This window comes from Monodon monoceros, unplaced genomic scaffold (assembly GCF_005190385.1).
Source record: "Monodon monoceros isolate NGI ecotype Baffin Bay Population unplaced genomic scaffold, NGI_Narwhal_1 Super_Scaffold_10, whole genome shotgun sequence".
In the NCBI taxonomy this organism is placed as follows: Eukaryota; Metazoa; Chordata; class Mammalia; order Artiodactyla; family Monodontidae; genus Monodon; species Monodon monoceros.
In genome coordinates, this window is record NW_021703766.1 from 4,009,000 (window position 1) to 4,032,905 (window position 23,906).

General features: G+C 52.2%; 1 protein-coding gene across 2 annotated transcripts in view; it reads right to left on the reverse strand.

The window, feature by feature from the left end:
- CRISPLD2 (cysteine rich secretory protein LCCL domain containing 2) overlaps positions 1 to 23,906 on the reverse strand; it is a 66,641-nt gene that overhangs the window by 24,521 nt on the left and 18,214 nt on the right. For both annotated transcript variants that reach the window (XM_029236819.1, XM_029236829.1), the window contains exons 3-10: positions 20,289 to 20,407; positions 17,395 to 17,527; positions 16,831 to 16,946; positions 12,882 to 12,982; positions 7,465 to 7,605; positions 5,186 to 5,246; positions 1,489 to 1,555; positions 879 to 1,009 (exon numbers count right to left, since the gene is read on the reverse strand). In XM_029236819.1, coding sequence (XP_029092652.1) covers positions 879 to 1,009; positions 1,489 to 1,555; positions 5,186 to 5,246; positions 7,465 to 7,605; positions 12,882 to 12,982; positions 16,831 to 16,946; positions 17,395 to 17,527; positions 20,289 to 20,407 — 869 coding nt within the window. The remainder of the gene's footprint in view (positions 1 to 878; positions 1,010 to 1,488; positions 1,556 to 5,185; positions 5,247 to 7,464; positions 7,606 to 12,881; positions 12,983 to 16,830; positions 16,947 to 17,394; positions 17,528 to 20,288; positions 20,408 to 23,906) is intronic.

Below are 23,906 nucleotides of genomic sequence, written 5' to 3' on the forward strand. Positions count from 1 at the left end.
ATGCCTCAGATGCCATGGACAGATCAAGACACGGCCTCCCGCGGTTCTTCACGGTGCCCCCACCCCATCAACCCCCAAAAGTCAGAATGGCGAATGTGGTCTGCCCCGTCAGCCATCCACATACCTTGCATGAAAAACACCTTGCAAAAACAAGTAAGTATATTTAAAAAATGAAAAGCCTCGTTCTCAGGGGGAAAAAAAAGTGCCAATCAAGAATTAGCCTACGGGGTGGGATACGGAGGGTGGGAGGGAGGCTCAAGAGGGAGGGGATATGGGGATATCTGTACATGTATAGCTGATTCACTTTGTTATACAGCAGAAACTAACACACCATTGTAAAGCAATTATACTCCAATAAAGGTGTATATAAAAAAAAGAATTAGCCTACAAACTCAGAGATACCATCAGTCATTACTGAAGTGTCTGAAGAGTTCTCAGGGACAAGGAAGGGAGAAAAAGCAGGATTCAGAACTCAGATTGCAAGGCTATGCTTTTGAAGGTCATGTACGTAGGTTATCTCTGGGAAGTGGGAATGAAGAGATTAGTATTTCTTTATTTCCGTTTTTCTGTATCTTCATGGCTATGTGTACATTTCATAATTAAGAGCAGTGTTCATTTTAAATACGCAATAAACTTTCCTGAAACCTACAAAAACAAACAAAGAAGAAACAAAACTCAACCACATTAAACGCACACACCGAAACCCACTGGGATTAAATAGGCTGAACGGCCAATAGGGGCGATTTCTGAGTTATGGGATTAAGGTCATCTTCAGTGTTTTCCTCCTTCTTTATATTGCTCAGTACTTTTCGAAGTTTCAACAGTGCTCTCATAAGCAGAAAAGAAGTCTTCAGGAACCCTGATCACCGAACAGTTACCTCAAAGACTGCACGCCGTTTCTCTCAGACTTGACGAAAAAGGGGACCTTCCCATTCCTGGTGACGTCCACCAGGCCTCCCTTGTCGTCCAAGACCCCGTAGTGAATGGCGGCCCGGCAGATGCTGGACGCCTGCGGGGGACAGGTCAGACTGTAAGTAAATCTGAATTCATCTTTGTTTGCGATCATTTCCCCAAACATCCAGGATGTTTGTCCTCAACCCACAAAAAGTCGGGCCAAGGCTCACCCCACTTCTCACTCTGGCTGCACTCTATAACACGTCTTTGTTCCAGGGGGTGCTTATCTCTAAGAACTCATCTGAGTTGCTTTACAAACCAAGAACAGGGACAAACAGCCCTTTCTCCCCATCCAGTGGAGCATTTAATGCTCGGCCTAAAATGGAGACTGGTCTGCTCGAGGGTCATCTCCAGTTCCCAAAAGTGGCTTCACAAGTTTGTGACCCCAGAAACACACATGGATCAGCTCTACAAAAAGCGGGGTTTGACTAAGGAGCAGAAAGAAAATCTGTTCACCTGAAAACCAGCCACCTGCTTTTAAAACAGAGACAGGAGTCCACACAAGCCATTTAAAGAAATGCTGGCCATACTTACGCTTTCATAAAAGAGAGTCCCAAAGATCTTTGCCCTGTGCTGCAGGCAGCCTGCTGGGCACTGGTACCTGATGGAGAAGAAAGAAGATGATTTTCAGAGGTAAACATGTTCATGAAACCTCATCGTGAATTTATTGGGGTCTTTCCCTTCAACAGCTCTATTATTACATATAGAAAAGCATCAGTGATATAGCATGCATTGTTTTGGAGCAACTCACAATTCACCCAGGCTGAAGTTTCTAGTCACACAGACACAATTAGATTCAACTTGACCTCCTTAAAGACTATTTTCATGTGCTTCAGGTTCAAATTGAATAGATGGACAATTCTATGAACAGATAGACAATTCACAGAATAAAGACAAGTGGCTTCAAAGGCACCAAAAAAAAAAAAAATCCTCAGATATCAGTCACCAAAGATGTGCAGACTGAAAGGAGTTGGCATTTTCCAGGCATCAAGGGTTTTTTAATAGAATAAAACTAAATGATGGTGATCATGTTCACAAACAACAGTTAATCTTTCCAGAAAGCCTTCAAAATTCATCCCTTAAACCATAAACAAAACAAAAAGACAACCTCTGCACTGGGAAAAAGTACTTGCAAATGATGCTACCGACAAGGGATTAATTTCCAAAATATACAAACAGCTCAGACAGCTTAATATTTTTTAAAAAACCACAACCCAATCAAAAAATGGGCAGAAGACCTACATAGACATTTCTCCAAAGAAGACATACAGATGGCCAAGAGGCACATGAAAAGATGCTCAATATTGCTAGTTATTAGAGAAATGCAAATCAAAACTACAATGAGGTATCACCTCACACCAGCCAGAACGGCCATCATTAAAAAGTCTACAAATAACAAATGCTGGAGAGGGTGTGGAGAAAAGGGAACCCTCTTGCCCTGTTGGTGTGAATGTAAATTGATACAGCCACCGTGGAGAACAGTATGGAGGTTCCTCAAAAAACTAAAAATAGAGCTACCATACAACCCAGCCATCCCACCACTGGGCATATACCCTGAGAAAACCATAATTCAAAAAGGGTCATGTACCACAATGTTCACTGCAGCTCTGTTTACAATAGCCAGGACACGGAAGCAACCTAAGTGTCCATCGACAGATGAATGGATAAAGAAGATGTGGTACATATATCCAATGGAATATTACCCAGCCATAAAAAAATAATGTCATTTGCAGCAACGTGGATGGACCTAAAGATTATAATACTAAGTGAAGTAAGTCAGACAGAGACAAGTATATGACGTCACTTATATGTGGAATCTACAAAAATGATACAAATGAACTTCTTTACAAAACAGAAGCAGACTCACAGACATAGAAAACTTAAGGCCACCAAAGGGGAAAGCGGGGCGAGGGATAAATTAGGAGTTTGGGATTAACATATACCCACTACTATATATAAAACAGATAACCAACAAGGACCTACTATATAGCACAGGGAACTATACTCAAAATCTCGTAACAACCTATAATGGAAAAGAATCTGAAAAACAATATATATATATGTATAACTGAATCACTTTGCTGTACACTTGAAACTAACACAACACTGTAAATTAACTATGCTTCCATTAAAAAAAATTCATATCCCTTAATTCTGGAATCTCCCAAGCAAAAAGACAGAAAGTCAGACCTCCATGTTATTCCAACCATTTGTAATAGGGAAAAACTGGAAATAAGTCAGCAGGTGTCAAAGGAAGAGCCAAATATATTTTTGTGTGGCCAAATGTCAGAGTATTAATGCAGCCACTAGAAATGAAGTTTTTAAGGAATAGTTATTGACTTTGGAAAACCTTAAGTGAAACCAGTAACACACAAGATTGCATAACAGTATAGCCTAAGCAGTGCACAGAAACTACATAGAATGGTTACTGACGTTCACGAGATTGTGGGACACTTATTCTTTCCTTTATACTTTTTTTTGGTTGTTGTTTTCCTGAATTACAATGAACAAGAATACCTTTTAAAGTCAGAAAAAAAGTCCAGTAAATATTATTTTTGTAAAAGCACCACGTACAGAAAACTGATGTGCCAGATGGTGGGACAGCTTCCAGGAGCTGCACCGTGAACGTTCTTGTGGTCGCAGGTGGGCTGAGTTCTATATCTTGACTGGAGGCATCTAACAGTCTTCATGTGGACAGACCCCTGCCTTTTCCGTGCTTGGGGAGGGTCCCATCTACCCCCAACCCTGCAACTCTTTTGATGCTAACAACAAATGTTCTCCAGACCTTGTCATTTTTTCCCATTGAATATTCAGGCGTGATGCTCTTGTAACAAGCCTGCGGTTCAGAGAGGCACATCACCACCAAGGGGCAACTCGGGAGCATTCTGGGAATCCCAGACCTGTGAGTTTGCGGAGTGGAGACCCCTTCCGGTGCGAGGGGACAGACGGTTATTCTACCACCCTCATTGCCACGTCTTGCTCATCTCACCAACAAAGTGCCTGGTTCTACTTTCATAGTACTTGCTGGCCCATCGCCAGCTGCTCGTGGGATGACGTATGAGCCCCTTGAACATCTGATCCTGGGCTGCTCTGTCTGTCCCAGGACACTCCTGCCAAAGTCTGAGTGATGCATTGTCCTGGCAAACCAGATCCCCAAGTCCCCGTGGTATAAAATAGGACCCTCTCTTTTAGGTAATACAATATACCTTCTCTTTCAGCATGTGCTTTAAAGAACACGATTCACGGTTTCCCTGGTGGCGCAGTGGTTAAGAATCTGCCTGCTAATGCACGAGACACGGGTTCGAGCCCCGGTCCGGGAAGATCCCACATGCCATGGAGCAACTAAGCCCATGTGCCACGACTACTGAGCCTGCGCTCTAGAGCCCGCGAGTCACAACTACTGAACCCGCGTGCCACAACTACACTACTGCCTGTGCTCCGCAACAAGAGAAGGTACCGCGATGAGAAGCCCGCGCACCGCAACAAAGAGTAGCCCCCGCTCGCTGCAACTAGACAAAGCCCGTGTGCAGCAACGAAGACCCAATGCAGCCAAAAATAAATATAAATAAAATAAATAAATGAAAAAAACATAAAAATGCAATTCAGCTTTAGATGAATGGATGCCAGAATCCATAGGAAGAAGAGTAAGGGCCCCTCCACCGATAACACAGTTTCCTGCCGTGAACCTGAGGACCTATGTAGGGCCGCTACACCTGTCGGCCACTCACTGCCAGAAGGAGCAGCCCAGCAGCTACGGTGCCAAAACCAAGCTTGTTCTTCTTGGCAGATGTTTTTCAACACCTGAAATGGACGATACTAAGTGACTCCATCAGCTACATGAATTTGTTCAACGCTGGGGGACACGCAGGCCGCTCTTTGTCTGGTGGGACCCCTCGGGAAGCAGGCCGGCTTGGATTCCACAGCAGCCGTGCTGGACCCGTCCACGGTCACACCTGCCCTAACGCTGCTGCAGCCCCAGTCGTCCCTGGCACAGAGCTCTGGGCTAGGCTGTGCTAGCTCTGGGTAACCCCTTCATGCAGAGAGATGGGAGGGAGCCCCCAGCCTCACAAAAACATCGGTCAAGATCTCCCTGTCGATAGCACATCTGCTGCTGGTACATCTGGCATTTCTACAGATGTAGATCAGCTGACAGATCACGATGTGACCCATGACCGAGAGCAGGTGCTTCAGAGGGCTGTAGGCAGCGAGACAGGGATGGGCCAGGCCTTACCTGTTGCACGTGGACCCTTTACACTTGTCCTTCATCTTGGTGTCACACCTGACGACTTGGGCTAGGAGAGAAATGCAGAAATACTTGTCAAGGCAGGAAGCGGGAGGATGAGTCTGAGTTAGAAGACCCCATCCCCGCCTCTGAGGAACTCTCTGGAACATTCTGGAATCCATGTCATAATGAAAGCAAGAGCATGGCCCAATGGCTGCAGGCTTAGGGTGAGGTTCAGATCCCAGGTCCTCTTCCTAGCAGCACTGTCACCTTGGACGCCTTCCTTCCCCTCTCTGAGGTTCAAATTCTGCTTACTAACGGGGGTGAGTACAGTATCCACCTCCAACGGTTGCTGTGAGCCTTAAATGAGAAAGTAAATGTAGGCTTGGAAGGGAGCCTGGCACACTAAGTGCCCCATAGCCTCACAGGGCTCTGGAGGGCGAGCCTTGTCCAGCCCGGTTGGCGGGCACCCAGCCATTCTCACCAGGGTCGTCTCCCCGCCCCCAGCCAAGATGACTTTGCCAAGCTTTCCTTTTTGGTGTATTTTATAGGGACATATCAGAATCTTGCAGTAGTGTCACAGTTTGACAAAAAGACATATGACTTTGTAATGTTACATTATTAAAGAAAAAAACAACCGAAGCGTTTGGAATTTCTGGACAGACAAGAACATCAGCGTATTTGCTGGTCAAAGAAAGCCACAGCTGACTAAACAGGCAGGAAGCCCAGGAGAAAGACATCTGAAGGCCCAGAGGATAGAGACTAGTGGGGGCTGAGGGCAGGGCAGGGCAGTTGACAAAATAGCGGAGGATTTTTGAGAAAGATGGGCATTCGCTGGCCTCCTCACTCAGGGCTGAGTCCCGTTTTATGCTGTGTGAGGTCTGGAGGGAAAAGAGAGACACCGGTGGGCAGAGAACCCACACTTGGTGCCGTGTCTGTAAGAAAATGCCCTCCAGAGCCTCAACCCTTCACGAAAGGTGCCGCATACACAGGTGAGCAGCGGAGGGGGTAATCGGAGCCCGGCAGGGGAGGGCAGAAAGAAAGGAGCGAGCCCTAGCAGGCGAAGCGTCTTGGGAGACCAGGCAGAAGAAGGTGCGGCAGAGGTGAGCGCGAGAACACTAGGCATCCGGGGACTTGCAGAAGTCTCTGGGAGGACATCCAACTTCTGGCCTTAAGGGGGGTGTGTCGGAGGCAACTTGGTCGTGAGCTCAAAGCACAGCTGACACTGGGTGGCCCCCGTTTACTGCAAATAATCCCCACAGCAACCTGACAGAGCTGCAACAGCTCTGGTAAGGAGATGTGTGAGAGTAACAGATGAGAACGTTGACATACAGCCCAGGAGGTTTGTCCCAGGTCTAGAATCCATGGCCTCGTTCCCTAGTAATTGCTGCAGTTCTCCTTCGTCAAGAACACAATGCCAGGCTTCCCTGGCGGCGCAGTGTTGAAATCCACCTGCCAGTGCAGGGGACACGGGTTTGATCCCTGCTCCGGGAAGATCCCACAGGCCACGAAGCAACTGAACCCGTGCACCACAACTACCGAGCCTGCGCTCTAGAGCCCGCGAGCCACAACGACTGAGGCTGCGCACCACAGGTACTGAAGCCCACGCGCCTAGAGCCCGTGCTCCGCAGCAAGAGAAGCCACCGCAGTGAGAAGCCCGCGCACCACGACGAACAGTAGCCCCCGCTCACCACAACTAGAGAAAGCCTGCGTGTGGTAACGAAGACCCAACACAGCCAAAAAAAAAAAAAAAAAAAGAACCCAATGCCTCTTGTAAAATATGGACATATGAAATGCACAGGTCCATATCTCACTGATTTAAAAAAATGCTAACAGAGGCATCACTGCTCCCACTTTATGGATGAGCACATCGACTCTCAAAGAGTCGGGTGACTGTCCGAGTCACAGGGCTGGTGCATGATGACCACGGGAGCCGGGCTCCACGCTGCACGTTCATTCTCCCTTTGGGAGCCAGGCACTTCCAACAGGAACCCAATTTTAGCCCAAGTCCTCTTTGAAAGGACAAGAGAAGGTCTAACCTTAAAATACCTGCCAGGGGGGAAAAGGCCACCCAAGCACAGCTCCTATAATGCTTCTTTTGAAATGACTTAAAAATATCATTTTTTAGAAACATCTTCAGGTTGTGCTTTTTGCAAGCTACACCCCACCCAGTTCCCTGCTGTTTGTCGACTTGGAGACCTCTCAACCCACCAGTTTCCCTCCTCTGCCCACCCCAAAGAAAACTGCCCCCTCCAGAGGTGGCTGGCAGAGGGCAGAGCCCCACTCACTCATGTAGTTCACGGCGGGGGCTTTCTTGGGCTTCGTGGGTCTGATCACCCTCGGCGGGACCCAGATGTGCTTCTCTTCAGGAATGGGGGCCACTTCCACCTCGTTCATCTCGTCCGTTTCAGGTTTCTGGTCGTATGTCTCTTAATAGTGAAGGGGGAGAGAAAAGCAACATGCTGGGATTCAACCAAAATGCATTTAGGAAAAAATAAAGAAGCAATTTGGAAACTAAAGTTGTTCGAGGTTTGGCTTCACAAAGGGTCATTTCAGTGGCAAAGAGAAAGTTACATTTCAGGACAGTGCTGGCCAGGTGGAATTCTCCCCGCCAAGGGGCGGTGGATGGCTCTCTGCTCACTGTGTTTGCTTTGGACACAAGAGCGGCTGGGCTGACCAGAGGTTAGAAGGCCCTGGCGCCCACCCCTGGATCATCAGAATGGTTTCTTGTTCCGTCTCTGCCCAAGGAAGCAGCTTCAGGAAGCCACCTCATCCTCTGACCTCAAACCGTAGCTGTCTCCGCTGAGGTGCCTCTGGCCCTAGGTTCTCACTGGAGGAGGGGTCCGCCTCATTTACACGCCGTCATGGCACACGAAGACCCTCGTCAATGGTCTTGGACCCCAATGCCCCTCACCACCAGCGCATTCTGCTTCCCTCCGCACTCCTGCAGGCCAAGATCACTGAACCTTTCTCTGCACTGAAGTTTCGAAGCCCGATAACATTGGAACCATCATCTAGAACGAGCCAAAGACCCAACTCTTGGTTAAAACACTTAGTTCTTCGGGTCCCAATATTTTCCCCACCCAAGTATTATTATTTCTCCAACCATGGCCATGACCTTCATGTTTCAAAACATTCTAATTCACCGAATACATTGCATTTATTAAGCGTCAGTTTATCTTCCAGTTTTCGTCATGAAAGTCAACTATTAACCACCCGCTGTGATGTGTAATCAGGCCAGCTGGACACCAAAGCATAAATTCCAGCCAAAGTAAAGCAAAGTATTGCTGTTTGAGTTTGCTTGAGCACCCTTATCAAAGATGAATCAGTGCGCATCTCTGCTGGGGGACCCCCGCCCCTCCAAGGGTGTCTGTGAACCCGAGGTGGAAACCCCTGCCTTCCAAGCTCCTCCAACGAGAAAACACAACAGATGTGTTTGGGTAAGAACGGTTTCAAGGAGCAGGAATGAAGCGCCCTCGCAGGCCTCTCTGTGTCAACGGATTAAAACTCAAGTCCCATCACGTGTTCACCAATCCCCAGCCTCATCCTTACTTCTTCTGAAGAGCAAAAACTTTTCTCCAAAAAGCAGACCAAGGGTTTGCGTTGATACAAGACGTTCAAGAATATGAAGGGCAAGTGACATCTTCTCTGATGCTTTTCAAGGCTGGGATACTCTGCAGCTGTTTCACTGGCCAATTCATCACGGCACAACCACTACCCTGACTCATAGGAGGATGGACAGGATTTAAGCCGGAGGAGGACAGCAACCCTGAGTCCCAAGTTCATTATCAGAGCTCATGGACCTCCATGTACTGCTCCTGGACGGCGTGCTCACCACCACCCACCTCCTCCACCAGCTGTAAACTCCCTGAGGCCAACAGCCAGCCTGCTTCACACCACACTACACCCAGCTCCCAAAACATAGTAGCTGCTCAAGAAAATTTGCTGAGTGAAGGATGATCAAAATGCCCAACAAATTCTGTCTTTGAATTCTTTTGGGGGAAAAAAAAAAAAGTCCCAGCAAAGCTTAAAGACATTCAGGAAGGGAATTCTGAACACATCATTTGTAGCCAAACGCTATAGGTGGAATCTTTATGAAGACGCTGGGTTTGCAAACACCACTTGGGACCCAGCGGCTGTCTCTTGTCTGTCTTCCTGTCAATGTGGCTATTCAGGTTTGTCCTTCACTGAAAGCCAGAGCTGTCTCTGGAATAAGCTGGGTTTTCTTCCACTGGCCTTTAGGATTTTTATACCTCATAATTGTGGCTTTATTTAGCCAAATATAGTTGGGTGAAGCAGTCTAAAGCATTTGAGGGCTCACTATTTAAGAAAATGGGTAGACGGTCCTCGCCCTCAGACACACACATGAAAAGTGGGATGCTTACCCAGAGGACGGGCTGTATTTGATTGCATCCTAATTAAGATCCCCTGTGTGGACCAGCACAGGCCTGGGGAAATTCTGTGCCCAAGTTCGCTGCAAGGTTACCCCGTGCACCGTCCAGCTCCGGACCAGGGGTCCCAAGGCACACAGCATTGCTCCATCATTCTGCAGACTCCCGCCTGGTTCCATAAGTGGGGATGAAGCTCATAACTAATGTCAAGCTCTCACCTCAACCTCTTGTTGCCCTGGGAGGCATGAGCAGCCCCATTTTACAGACGGGAAAACCGAGGCTCAGAGAGGCTATGTGACCTGCCCAAGCTCACACAGCTGAGAGTCAAATCACCTTTCCCCAAAGTCCACTCCCTTCATCGCCACACAGGGAAGGGCTGGAGGGATGGAATCTTCTCTTACGGTCTATCCTTATCCCTGTTCCATCTCCATTATGGGTCAAGGCCTTGCCAGGCACCTCAATAAATGCTTAGTAAGTAGCTTATGCAGATAAGCTGCTTTAGAAGAGACTTTCTGCATGGTTAGCTAAGAAAATCGGGACGCCCACCAAGTGAAGTTGGGCATTTTCCACCAAAAATAAAGAAACAAGTCCAGGAGGCTTCATTGGGTGGGTTAACCAGCATCTAGGCTATCTTTGTGTGCATTTGTTCTTCGAAAATGACCCTCTGTGGATATCGGGGGTATATTTATTCAGACAACACGCAGAACACACCTGCTACGTGGCCCTGGAGGCCCAGGAGTGAACCAGCAGTTGTAACTACAGGTGAATCAAGTGCAAGGAGAGTCTGGGTGCAGTAAGAGCACGGAGGCAGGTGGGTTGCCTGTCTGTGGACTCAGGGAAGTCTCCCTGGAGGAGGTGTGACACCAGAGCTGTGTTTCCCGAGAAGAGAAGGGGTCTGCCAGGATCCTGAGGTGGATGGGGCCCCCAGGCTGGGAGAGGGCCCCCAGTACCTCCCAGGTGAGGAAGAACCCCATGCCAGGTGATAAGCGCAGTCATACATCCCCACTCCCACCTCTCCAAGGAAGGAATGAGCTGCGTTCATAAAGCACTGACTATGTGCAGGCTGCTGTCCTAGCAACTCACATCCTCCTTGTTGCATCCTCCCAGCAAATCATCTGAGGGAGAACGATGTCATCACTCTTACAGATGGGGAAACCGAGGCTCAAAGAAGGCAAGCAGTGTGCCTGAGCACACACGTCCAGGAACGCAGAGACGCCCCACTCTGCCTGCCCTGCACCCTGACAGCCTGCCTTGTGCGCACACGGAGCCCCCTCCCAATGCGAGAGCCAACGGGGAACCCCAGTGAGCATCCCTCCCTCACGGTCCCCAAATCAGCACGCAGGATCTGATGGGGGGATTTGCCCCTCTGGGTGACTGGACAGCAGCCACAGGACCTGCCTGAATGGGGATCTGCGGCCTGATATGCCTGGAGTGTCAGCCTGCATTCTTCTCAGCCCTCCTACGACCCCCAGGGGCTGACACATCACCCCATTTTCACACAGGAAGACTGAGGCTCAGAGAGATGAAATGCCCTGCCCAGGTGCTCACCGCTGGAACATGTAGGGTTGATATTCCTCAGGCAGGTGTGCCGAACTCTAAAACCCACGCTTGTCCCATGAATCCAGGAATCGGAGTTGGGCTATCTGGGAATACTTCACTAAGGACAGGTGTGGGCACCTCCCTCTCGAAGACAGTGAAGAGGTGTGTTGCCTGAGAGGGGGTGGGAGAGCAGGAGAAACTCCATCTAACAAATGCTTACAGAGCCCCTGCTGCGTGGCAGGCACTGCCGGGACCTGCACATCCCTGTGGGCCCTTCTGCCTCACAGTCTCGTGACCGCGATGCCTCACCTTCCAGGCCTTTGCACATGCTGTTCCACCTGCCAGAAACACCCTTCCCTTCTCTCATTACTAGGCCATGTCCTCTTCCTCAACAGCCGCCTGCTTGGGAAGCCTCCCCTGGCCTGGCTGATGGTGGATACTCCTGCTGTTAAGCCCTGAGGCATCTGTTACGTCCCCTGAAAGATGCGTGTCACCCCTCGGGGCACTGGCCCCGCTGGACCTCATGTTCCCGAGGGCAGGACCGTGACTGTCGGGTCCCCACAGGCATCCCCATCCCTATCACCTGGCAACGTCCTGGCACACAGCAGGCGCTCAGTACACTCGCACCAAATGCACCGACTCTCTCATCTGAGCCCGAGGTACGTCCTGGAAGGCTGGAGTTATCATGCCCATTTTGCTGATGGGTAGGGTGATCAGCTGGCTTGAGCAAACAGCCTCCAATCATGCAGAGCCAGAACCAAAAGCCTAATGTCCAGACTTTGGGTTGAGCCCCCTGAGTTCCCCCTGGAGGCTCAGCCACCCGCGCATAACTCACGACCCAGGGGACCAGCACGGACTGGACTCTCAGATCCTTGCTTCTCCCCGCCTGCAAGATCCCCACGCCCTCCCCGCAGTGGGCAGAATCAGTAGCGAACAGCGGGCCTGGGAGGGTCTGGGAGCCCCACTCTTCACCCCGGAGCCCACTGGACTGATCCTGCGTTTCCCCGCCAATCCCACCTCTCCTGAAAGACCCCTCTCAGCCATTACAAGACCTGTTGATGGAGCCACGGGGAAAAAAAACACATCTCAACCTCAAAAACACGGTCAGCCCCTTGGCGGGCTCTGCTCCTTCCGGGACGGAGCCGGAGGAAACAGTCCCAAATGCGAGGAGCACTTGAGGCACGAAAAATGCGCATTATTCACAGGAGCGGGAACGTGGGAACATTCTGAGCCGCAGGCAATAAGCAAATGCTGGCATCGCCGGAAAACGCGGCCTTTGAGAGCCTGAGAGCTCGGCTTGGCGTGAGCTGTGGGGCAGGGGAAACAGAGCTTTCTGATGAGTAAGGGCCGGACGAGCTGCACACGCGGCTGGGTGGCCTGCGGGGGACAAGGACGGGCAGGAGGGGCTCTGACAAGCCGCGGGGGGCGGCCCCTGCCTGTCCTGCAGCTCGCCCGGACCATCAATCACGTGGCTGTTTTAAATTCCTTGTTTGTTGTCTGTTTTATACCAAACTCTGAGCATCAAGAGAGCAGGGATGCCTCCCACGGGAGACGCGCACTGAGGGGACGTCCCAGGGGTAGCCGTATCCCCGGGGAGCTGGGGCTGAACCCTGAGTCCAGAGGCGGGGAGGCGAGGAGGGGAGGGCCGAGGGGGAGGGCAGGAGGGACCAATTTCCCCCCCAAATTGTCCAACTTCCCCGTTTCACGTCAGCCACTCTGTGACTCAGGGACTGGAGGGGACGCCCATTCCAAAGGGTTTTGAAGTCGTTTCCTACCTCGGTAACACAAGTTGTTCCTGCAGCTGCCTCCATACCTGGGCGGGCACTCGGAGCAGGGCCGGCCAGCTCTGTAGGGGGCTTCTCCGATCCAGTTCCCCCTGAGGACAGACCAGAAACACCGTCAGGGGGCCGCCACGCCAGGGCCCAGGGGGCTTCTCTCTCCTTTCTGGAGCCTCTCGGGACCCCAGACACGGTCAGGGAGGAAGGAAGGTGTGAATGGGGAAGGCACCTGCCCTGAGCCCCTCCTGTGTACAGAGTCTAGAGAATTCCAGAAGAATCCCAGTCGGGAGCTACAAAGCATCCTTCTCCCTGCACCTTTGTCCTGTGGCCTCACGCAACTCTGAATGCTGTCAGCCACCCCCAGTCCCAGCCCCGATGCCTCTGAACTGGAAGCTGCTGGGATCCTCTGAAGCCATTTCTCAAATGAGTAAAGGTCAGCCTGTTCCAGGGAGTGCCTCGTGTTTACCACATACCTACCTGCTCACTCCATCCTTCCAACACCCCAGGAGGGACGTGCTGGAGTTCAATCCTTTTTCAGAAGGGGAAACTGAGGCCCAGAGAGGTTAAGGGATTTGCCCAAGGTCACACAACGAGGGATTGGGAGGGCTGGGATTTGAACCCAGGCCGTGGGGCTCAGAGCCTTTGACCACACTCTGCTCTCGGGGCTGGGACCAAGGTCCCTCTGGGCATTACAGGTGCCATCCGCCACCCTTTGAAGTTCCCAGCGCAGGAAAACCAGAGGCCGGTCAGTGGGATCTCTCCAGGGGCCAGGTTGCAGGTGGTGAGTGGAATTCCCAAGGCCTTCTCCCAGCACCTGGGCCTTTAGCAGCACAAGCCGGAGAGGTGAGTGATTGGGAGCCAGTCTTCGTGATCTGTTCTAGAAACTTCCTTCATGGGTGCCCCGTCACCTGTCTGTCCACTCAGGAAAGAGACTGGCGGCCCCGATCCTGGGCCAAGCATGGCCGAGCAGTGATGAGCGGACTCCCGGGGCTGGCCCTGGCCCTGCCAGCCGGGTGAACCCAGCCAATGCCCCTCGACCCTGAGCCTCTGCCCCCTTCTCTGTAGTGGGGTAACCACGGGGGGTGGTCATGAGATGAAGAGGGCGTCTGTGTGGATGCCTCAGACTGGGGCCAGCCCCTGGTGACGGCAACATGCTCTCTGAGCATTTAATAAATCAACATCCTCATTGGGTGACGTTTCTGACGGCTGTCCAGGGTGGCCAAGGAGGGGTCCTGATAGTGACGGCCGGGAGACAACTGCAGAAAACACACTCTCTGTTTGGCCCCGGACGGCTCAAAATAGCGGAACGGCATCACCCAGGGCCACGCGGGCATCGGGCCTGGGGATGGTGGGAGGGCGGCTGGGGGGTGCTGTTATAATCTGTACCCATGGATGGAAAATGACCCCCACCAGGCCGCAGACCCTGCCTCACTGAGCACCTCTGCCCCATGTGCAGGCTGGCTAGGGGCTCACGGGGGGCTTCGGGATGGCCCTCCCAAATGGACCATCACCCGGCAGACCCAGGGTACCCCAGCACCTGCCCTGTCACCGGGTGGGGCTCAGTAGGTTTCTTCAGACCCTCCGGGCCTCCCAGACAGGCTACTCCCCTCCCCCAGCCAAGTGCACCAGCACAGGTAGGTTCCACATTTCCTCAGCGACAAACCAAGTCTCCCACACAGCTGGAGCAGTAGCTCTCCGGGTTACCGGTCGTGGATGCAGGCTGGGTGCTTGTAGACGGGCAACCTCCCCGCTCCCAACAGCCCCAGGAAGTGAGCACCCTTCCCCCACCCATGAGGCCGTCAAGGTGAAAGACCACCCCACCCCACCCCCTCCCAAAGGGACCTGAGCCCAGACACCACCCCAGGGCCCACCCTCTCAGCCACTGCCCCCTGCATGGCTGGGGGCTCGGACTCTTGAAGAAAGAGGCTGTGGACATCATAGAAAACCACAAAGACATCTGAAAAAAAATGCCCACCGAACACACAACACCACGGACGAATCTCCCAGATACGGTGTTGAAAGGCAGACGGCAGGCACAAGAGGGCATATCTGTCCATTCACAGGAGGGTCCGAACCAGACAGACTGACCGATGGGGAGGGGTGTCAGAATGTCAGCCACTCTGGGGGGCATGAGGGAGCCCCCCGCTTCCAGCCTGGGGCCCTGGAAATACTCCCTCCCTTGACCTGGGTACTAGTTACACAGGTATACGTAATGCATACATAACGCATATACATATGCATGGACTGAACGTGTGTGCCCAGCCCCCCCAATTCGTATGATGAAACCCTAACCCCCCAACGTGGCTGCATTTGGAGATGGGGCCTCGGAGGAGGTGATTAAGGTTAAATGAGGTCACAAGGGTGGGACTCTGATAGGATTAGTGTCCTTATAAGAAGAGACACAGAGAGCTCAATTCCCCCTCCCTCTCCCTCCCCCTCCAACCCCCAGCACACGCTGAGGAAACGCCATGTGGAGACACAGGGAGAATGTGGCCATCCGTGAGCCAGAAAGAGACTCCTCACTAGAAACTGACCCTGCTGGACCCTGATCTGGACTTCCAGCCCCCAGAGCTGTGAGAGATAATGTGTATTGCTCAAGCCACCCGATCTGTGGTATTCTGTTACGGCAGCCTGAGCTGACTAATACATGTCTGTGTGTGTGAAAATTTATCCAGCTGTGCTCTTAGGATTACTGTACTTTACTGTACACAAGTCATTATTTTTTCAAGAAAGCGGTAAAGACTAAATAAGGGAAGAACGGTATTTCTGGTTGGATCTTCCAGTGTATTTTTTAATATAAAGACTTAAATCAAATGATTCCTCATTCCCCACCTGCCACTCTGCAAGGAGTCCCACCATGGGGACCACCTTACTGCTCTTCCATGGGGCTCAGGTCCCTCCCGTGGATGACGTAACCCCCCTGCCCTCATCCCCGTGGGCTGCTTGAGACATCATTACCACAGGCGTGCCAGATGGTTTACGGAGAGTTTCTATTTTCCTCCCAACTTCAGCGATTCCCTCTTCATCCTACCTTCTCACGGCTACTCCTGATCCAACCCAGTAAATGAGGTCATTCCTGTTTCATGCAGTCATGGGGAAAACATGCCTCAAGGGCACACTGCGTGCAGGGCCCAGTGCTAGGATGGCGGCCAGCCCAGTGGCCAGCGTGCAAACCACAGGCTATAACTGGGTGAGCCGGTCTCTGAGAACCAGCACACACTTGTCTGATGAGCAACGGAGGTGAATGAGTAAAGGGATAAGTGACACACTGACGACATCAGGATGCTGTCAAGAGGAAGTGGGACTATGACCTAAAGGTGTGACGAGGTCCCTTCTGGGAGGGGAAATATAAAGATGCAAAAACTAGGGCTAGCATGAATACCTATTTTCTAGAGTGCTATCTGCTGCGTATTTTCAGAGAAAAAGAATCTCTATGACAGACCCCACTGGTTGCCCAGCCAACTACTCCTGCTTCTGACTTATTCAAGTAGCCCCAGGGGGTGACGTGCAAAGCCAACTGGGGCAATTTCATTGGTCAAAGCCAACTGGGGCAATTTCATTGGTCAAAGCCAACTGGGGCACTCTTGTTCTCCCTTGTCCATAAGTGGTCTAGTTCTGGCCAATGACATGAGGAGAAAGTGGGCCAGGGGTGAGAAAAGCCTAAGGAGACAGGCCTTTTCTACCATTCTCTTCCCTTCTGTTTGGGAAGATGTGATGCCTGGTGCTCTACAGCCGTCTTGGGACCATGAGGAGAGGACAATACAGCAAGAAGACAGAAAGTTCTCGTTGACATGCTGAGCTATTAAGCTAACCTAGATGCACCAACCTCTAGATGCCTCGTTATGTGAAATAATAAAGAGATTTTACCACTGAAGCCAGTTTCAGTTGGGTCTTCCATAGCAGGCGAACACACCCCAACCCATAAAACCATGCCACTTGTTCTTACTTTGGAGAGTAATTGCAGACGAGGTAGACCGCATTCTCCCAAACATCTCCCCAGACATTCATCCTCTCGCAGGTGTTCACAGCACAGCCAATCTTGGTGGTTGTGGCCCAAACTATCTGAAAAGATGACATCCATACATCTGAGCTCAAGGGACAAATGACCAGGGTGATATAATCTGGTCTGGATCCATAAGGTGCTGGCACTAAAGGGGTGTGTGGTGAAGAGGTGAAGGACCAGATTCTTCCCCTAACCCATTAAAGATCCACACATTTCTTTAAAACAAAAGCAAACAAAAAAAAGAACAAAAAAACACACAAGGAAAATTCCCCAGCAATGTAAAGCTGCCATAGAAGTTTCTAGCGCTTACTCTCAGTTTCCATATCTGTGAACTGGCCACAAACAGCCTGGTCCACCAGCTATACTTTGAGTAGTGCTGAATTAAAGGAAAAAATTAAGGCAATGATGGAGCAGAGGTTTTCTGACTGGGCAACAGTCCCACAGGGCCAGGTGAGTGACAGTGTTTGGGGGTGCCAGGCTGAGGTCACACCTGATCTTCAGCCTTACCTGTGTGTAGTGGGTGCACATGGCCCCAGAGCACCTCTCTGGACACCAGGGGTTGCACTCGTGGGGGTAGGGGTAGGTGTAGTCCTTCACCTCGTCATACCAGGACTGCACGTGGAAGCCAGGAGAGCGATACCTGCAGGGGCAGATCAGCTTGTTACATGCCAGCCACCAAGCACCCAACGACAGAGACCCCCACTGGCAGCACTGCCACCCATGGAGCAGCTGGAGGGGGTGCTTCTTTGGGCCCACAGCCCCATATCCCACCCAGTATCTGTTAAAAGTGCTTAAAACCCGAATTGGCCTCCTCTGGGTTCCAGGAGTGTCCCTGGGTGACCTACAAGCCACCAGTGTGTGTGGGAAACTTTTACCTGGTGAGTTCTTTTTAATGTTAATAATTATGTATTAATTTTCACGTACGTTTGGGGAATCCCATATTTCACAGACATTACCGCTTAAGAACAAATCCCATATTTCACAGCTATTACCGCTTAAGAACAAATCCCATATCTCACAGATATTACTGCTTAAGACAAAACTGAAGGTGCAAGTCCATTTACAGTCAATGTAGAGAAAAACAGTAAGTAGATAACTGAACAGATCCTGCCCAGATAACTGAACTGTGGCAGGGGAGGGTCTGGAAGTTGGGAAACAGCTGGCTATGGCGGACAGGGCAGACAGGTCCCTGTCACACACACACACACACACACACACACACACACACACACACACACAGAGCCAAACAGCAGCCTAAAGCCTCACGTTTCTGTAATGTCATGACCAGCTTTGCTCCTTGGCTGCATGGGGACCCGAGGACTCAGACTCCAGGAAGAAAACTCATTCAAGGCACAGGAACCCACAGGTGTCCAGAGCCCTGCAGTCAGCTGGGCAAACCCTTGTACCAAGCTCCCCTTTGGGATTTTATCACCTGAGCCCTCCCTTGTCCCCAACCCTGAGGAGCACGCCCCCAGCCACTGTTGGTGGCCACCACCCCCTTGCTTCAGCCCTGCCCGCCAGGTTGGCACCGGGAAAGAAAATAAACCAGATTGGAACCCCCGGTCGCTGTCACCAGCAAGTGTAAACAAAGAGGTTTCAATAAAGAGAACAGATGTGGTGGCGACTGGTGACTTCTGAGGGCACCGTGGGGACCCGGGTGGTTAGAAGTCTTATAACAATTACTGTCAGGACCCAGGGAATGGTGGCGGTCAGTGCCGTGGCTGGAGAAGCAGCCTCCCTTCCTGGAGCCAGCTTGGGGAAAGAGACACACGCAGCAACAGAGCCCTAGGGTCACAGGGAACCCATCACCAGTCTGTCTATTTCCCTGGAACCTCACAGCCAGGCTGGGGTGGTTTTGGAAAGAGAACAGTTGGCTGCAGAGGGGCCTTCAGAAGAGGGCCTCTTTTGTAAGTGAGTTGGCAGTATTCATCCAGAAGGGGGACAGTCTTTGTGCCCTGGGACCCACCAGTCCTACCCCTCAAAGATTTCCTACTGAAATCATTCAAATGAGTCAAGGGGGAAAAGAAAAAAAAAACAAAACCTAGCTACAAGAATGGAATGGCTTGGGCTTCCCTGGTGGCACAGTGGTTAAGAACCCTCCTGCCAATGCAGGGGACACGGGTTCGATCCCTGGCCCGGGAAGATCTCACTTGCCGCGGAGCAACTAAGCCCGTGCACCACAACTACTGAGCCTGTGCTCTAGAGCCCGTGCTCCACAGCAAGAGAAGCCACCGCAATGAGAAGCCCGCGCACGGCAACGAAGAGTAGCCCCCTCTTGCCTCAACTTGAGGAAGTCCACGCATAGCAATGAAGACCCAACACAGCGAAAAAAAAAAACAAATAAATTAATTAATTTTTAAAAAAAAAAGAGGGGCTTCCCTGGTGGAGCAGTGGTTGAGAGTCCGCCCGCCGATGCAGGGGACGCGGGTTCGTGCCCCGGTCTGGGAAGATCACACATGCCGCGGAGCGGCTGGGCCCGTGAGCCATGGCCGCTGAGCTTGCGCGTCCGGAGCCTGTGCTCCGCAACGGGACAGGCCACAGCGGTGAGAGGCCCGCGTACCGCCAAAGAAAAAAAAAAAGAATGGAACGGCTAAATTCCAGTCTGTCAACTTCATGGCCCACAGGCAGCCTTGACGAGGTGATAACCATGGCAACTATGTAACAGAAAATTGTTTGATATCGTATGAGAAGGAAAAAAAAAAGAATTAACAGCTGTCCTGGCCACAGTTACAACTACGTGAAAACATGCCGGCCCACAGCCAGATGCAGCCCAGGAGCCCAGGAACACGCAAATTGCTGAACCAGGGCAGTGGATCGATGGGTTTGGATCCCTTTAGACATTTTCTCTTAATGCTGTCACAAGACTGACTTCATAAAAAGCATAAAAGAATGCTGGGTTGCTGTGGTTCCACGAAGTCACACCTCTGGACACACGGTGAAACCTGCCCAGGTCCTTCCCGGAAGGGCACTAAGGAAAATGCAGCTACTCGTGGCCCCATTACACTCCCCGCTTAAAGAGCTGGAAATAAATAGGCGGCTGAAGGCAAGCAAACCCTGACGTGTACTTTGAGGGGCTGTTTCCAGCCCCGGCCAAATTTTCAATAAGTGCGGCACAACGAAAGCAGACCGTGGGACCCTGGGCCCCCATTCGGAGGACTCGTGTGCACAGCACGTGGTCAGTGAGTCTTAACCGGTCAGAAGGCATTTTGTCCATTTCCTCTAAGGCAACCAGGCCCTAGCCCGGAAGGGGCTGCCAGCTGGCTTGGGTGCTCAGGAATGTGGCCCAGTTGACCTGGGGGAAGGTCCGTGGACGACATTTAACAGACACTGTCAAGGCCTTGGAGGTCTGGCGGCGTGAGTGAGACCCCTGTTCACAAGTAGGGGGTCGCAGCGGCTCTTACCTGCCCCAGTGCACGGCCAAGTTCTGCCCGATGGACACCAGCAGGCTGCTGGGCCCATGCTCCCAGATGCACTCCTGGGCCCAGGCCACCGCCGACTTCTCCAGCTCTTCATCCCAGGTCTGCAGGGGGATGAGAAATGGGCACCAGGAGGTCAGGGTCAGGGGTGGGTGTAAGAACCCAAACTGCACAGACGCCCCCAGCTCAGGCCCTGGGAGACCCCGAGGGCCGGGCTTCGGCTTCCGCGACACTAGACACAGGGACTTCGTGCATGTCTCCGATGGGTTCCTTGCTCGGGAGGTGGGAAGTGGCCGGTCAGCAAAGAACCTAGAGGAGCCCCGATCCTCAGAGCACCTGCTCGGCCACTAACTTGTCGGGGACACTGGCAAGTCCCTTCTCTCAGCCTCAGTCTCCTCATCTGTGAAATGGGAGGATGAATAAATCCTGGAGATGAACGACGGTGATGGCGGTGATGGTTGCACGATGGTGTGAAGGTAGTTAATGCCACTGAATAGTGCATTTAAAAATGGCTGAAATGGTAAGTTATATATTACGTATATTTTACCATTATATATATGTATATATATATTTTTTTAGGTAGCAAGAAATGCCTTCAACTCGCCCAGCCCTGTTACCCTCCAACACAGCCCTCCCTGAGTCAGGGGTCTGGGCCAAAGAATCTGCAGCCCGCTTGCCTCCCAGCTGGCCCAGGGAGCACACATAACTCCTCAAGAAAGAACACGGTGAACAAGGCAAGTAGGGTCACTTCTCTTCTGCGGAGGAACAGATGCCAAGCAGCCCTCCCAGCTGCGAGCCAGCGGCTGTCCCACCCCCTCCCGGAGTCTTGGGGAAGATGCTGCAGCTCATGGGCAGCCAGGGGCTGTCCCTCCCTCTGGGAAGCCCCAGCCCTGGCACACAGTAGCTGCTCACTGAAAGCCTATCGAGGCAGAGACCTGGGACCATCCAGGAACAGGAACAGGAGACTGGTTGAACCAACTGTGGGACCCCTGAATGGAAGCTGCCCACTGCCCTCTCCTCCTCCTGTCTCGCTGTCTTCTGGCCAAGATAACTGCGACTCCTCAACACCCAGGGGCAAGTCCTGCCCCAGGGCAGACGCCTGGGGGGGGAGGCCGGGGTCACACCTCTGGACTCGCCGTCCATTTCAGCTGCAGGGGCCATTCTGGGTTTCTCCCCGACGGTGCCCCACCTTCAGCGCCCACCAAACCCTGTACCACTTCTGCCTCGGATCTTTCTCCAGTGCCCAAGCACAGCCTGAAACAGGGGGTCAACACCCCCGGGGGGCACACTCAGTCAGTGGGACACCGGCCCGTTGATAAGAGCACGCACCTCCCACCTTCAGAGGGCGGGGCAGTGAGGTGCTCTTGTTAGGTGAACCTGGGTACGGTGCCAGGCTCTGCCTCTTGCTGGCTGTGTGACTTCAAGCAAATGGTTTCACCTCTCTGTGCCTTTGTTTCCCTATCTCTAAATGGGCTAATGGTACCTGGAATAGGATTTGGGGGAAGGTTGAATGACAGCAGGCATGGAGCCCCCAGATGAGAAGCAAAGTAGCTCTCAGTCAACGGTACCTGGATACTAAGGAAGTTAACTTTCTCAAGCACCCGCCAGGGCAGTGATCATCTGAACACCTGCCCATTGCAGGTAACATTTGAACCATTTTCTTACTTAACTCCCCCAACAAGCCCTGGAGGTATGTTGTATCTCTCCATTGTTGCAGATAAAATGAACAAACAAACAAAAACCTCTGAGTTTAAGAGAGGTTAAGTAACTTGCCTAAGGTCACCCAGCTAGGAACTTGTTAGAACTTTAACAACCCAGCCTCCAAGGGGGATCTTCCATCTTCCTGCTCTGCGTGCTGCCACCGAGTTCTGGCCCCACTCGGTTACTAAAATAATAGCAACAGTCTAATTCACATTTATTTAGTATCATGCATTATCTTACTGACTCCGCCAAACAACTCTGTGAGAAGGGGACTTTTGTCGTCCCCCGTTGTGCTTGGTGAGGAATTATAAACACAGAGAGGCTAAGTAATCTGCCGAAGCCACACAGCTAGCACGTGGCAGCTACCTAACCCCAGAGCCTGTCCGCTCATAAAACCTCAAAATGGGGTATCTTAATTTCTGGAGTGTTAAAATCCACCTCTCAGTGCTGAGCCTGTTTCAAAGGACTGTGGCTAGAAGCCCCAGCAGGCAGGGCCGAGCAGGAAGCCAAGACTCTGAGACACTTTCTCAAATCAGTGTCACTTGTCTGGGTGGAGACTGGGCCGGGCAGCACTGCACCGAGGATGCCCAGAGGGAGGGGACGGTGCTGAGGCTCAGACTGCCGGCCCCGCCTCGAGGGCCCCTGCGCAGAAGCGGCCTCAACAACACCCCTAAAGGCTCTACTTCCCCCACAGGGGGGCTGTTGAGACCGAAGGAGCCAGATCCCAGCTCCAATCCTGAGACACCATGAAGTAAACAAATAGGAAAACGCCGCAGGCTAGTCACAGGCTGCCCAGGGCCTGTCCCTGCCTGCTGCATACCCAAGCTCCTCTCCGCTGCCCTGAATCTCGCCCACAGGCACCAGACAAGCACAGGGCATGAGGAAAAGACCAGCAGAAACCCAGCCTGCCCCCCACAGGAGGCAGGAAACAGCCAGGACCCTGGCGGGACTGGGGCTCAGTCAAGCTTCAGGCCCAGGAAAATGCTTGCTCCCTGGTAGGCACCACAGAGGGCCTTGGGGTGGGGAGGGGCACAGGATGGAGGGTGACTGATCCAGAAAGAGGTGGAGTGTGTCTTTTCCCCACAGGGACAGAAGCCAAATGACCAGTTGCTGGGAAGGAGCGGGGAGGAGTCCGTGCCCTAAAAAGAAAATCTACCCTGATTCTCTCCGTCCTTAACCCTATAAAGGTCTGCGCAGCTGCCCCAGGCGTTAGGCGCCCCATGTTGAAAGGGCGCCCACTCTGCCTCCTAAAATTATCACAGCCCCTTCGGAATAAATGTCTGGACCATTTTCTTCAGAGAAAAAAGAAATGGTTTCATAACGAGTTCCCAGAGGACTGGGGGCTTGCTCAGGGCTCTGCGCAGACGGGCATCCATTCATCCGTCCCACAGCTGGTGATGGGCCACCTCGCACAAGCCCAGACGAGGACGCCGAGGGACTCACAGGCACGCGGGCAGGTGACCGACGGTGAGGGTGGCCGAGGTCGGAGCACAGGCCACACGGCAGCTGAGAGTCCAGAGGAAGGAGAGGGCCCGGGGCCAGGCCTGCAGGGAGGTGGATACAGGAGTGATGAGGGTGCAACCCTCCTGGGGGGGGCGGGGTGTGTAACACACACAGCACCCGGAGGCCTCTCTGGCCAAAGGCAAGGGAGGGAAACAGGCTATCCAGACAGACAAGGGCTTGTGATAGGAGGCCTCGGATGCCGGGAAGGAAGCGCCGAGGGCCACCGAGGCTCCTGCCTGGGCAAAGGCTGGAAGAGAGTGAGATTTAGAAACTATAACGCGATACCAGGATGCAGAAGGGGCCGGAAGAGGGCAAGATGGGAGGTGAAACAGCCCCTGCCCCCACTCCAGGGCTGAGGCTGCCCCGATAATCAGGGGAGGATGGAAAAGGCTGGTGGGG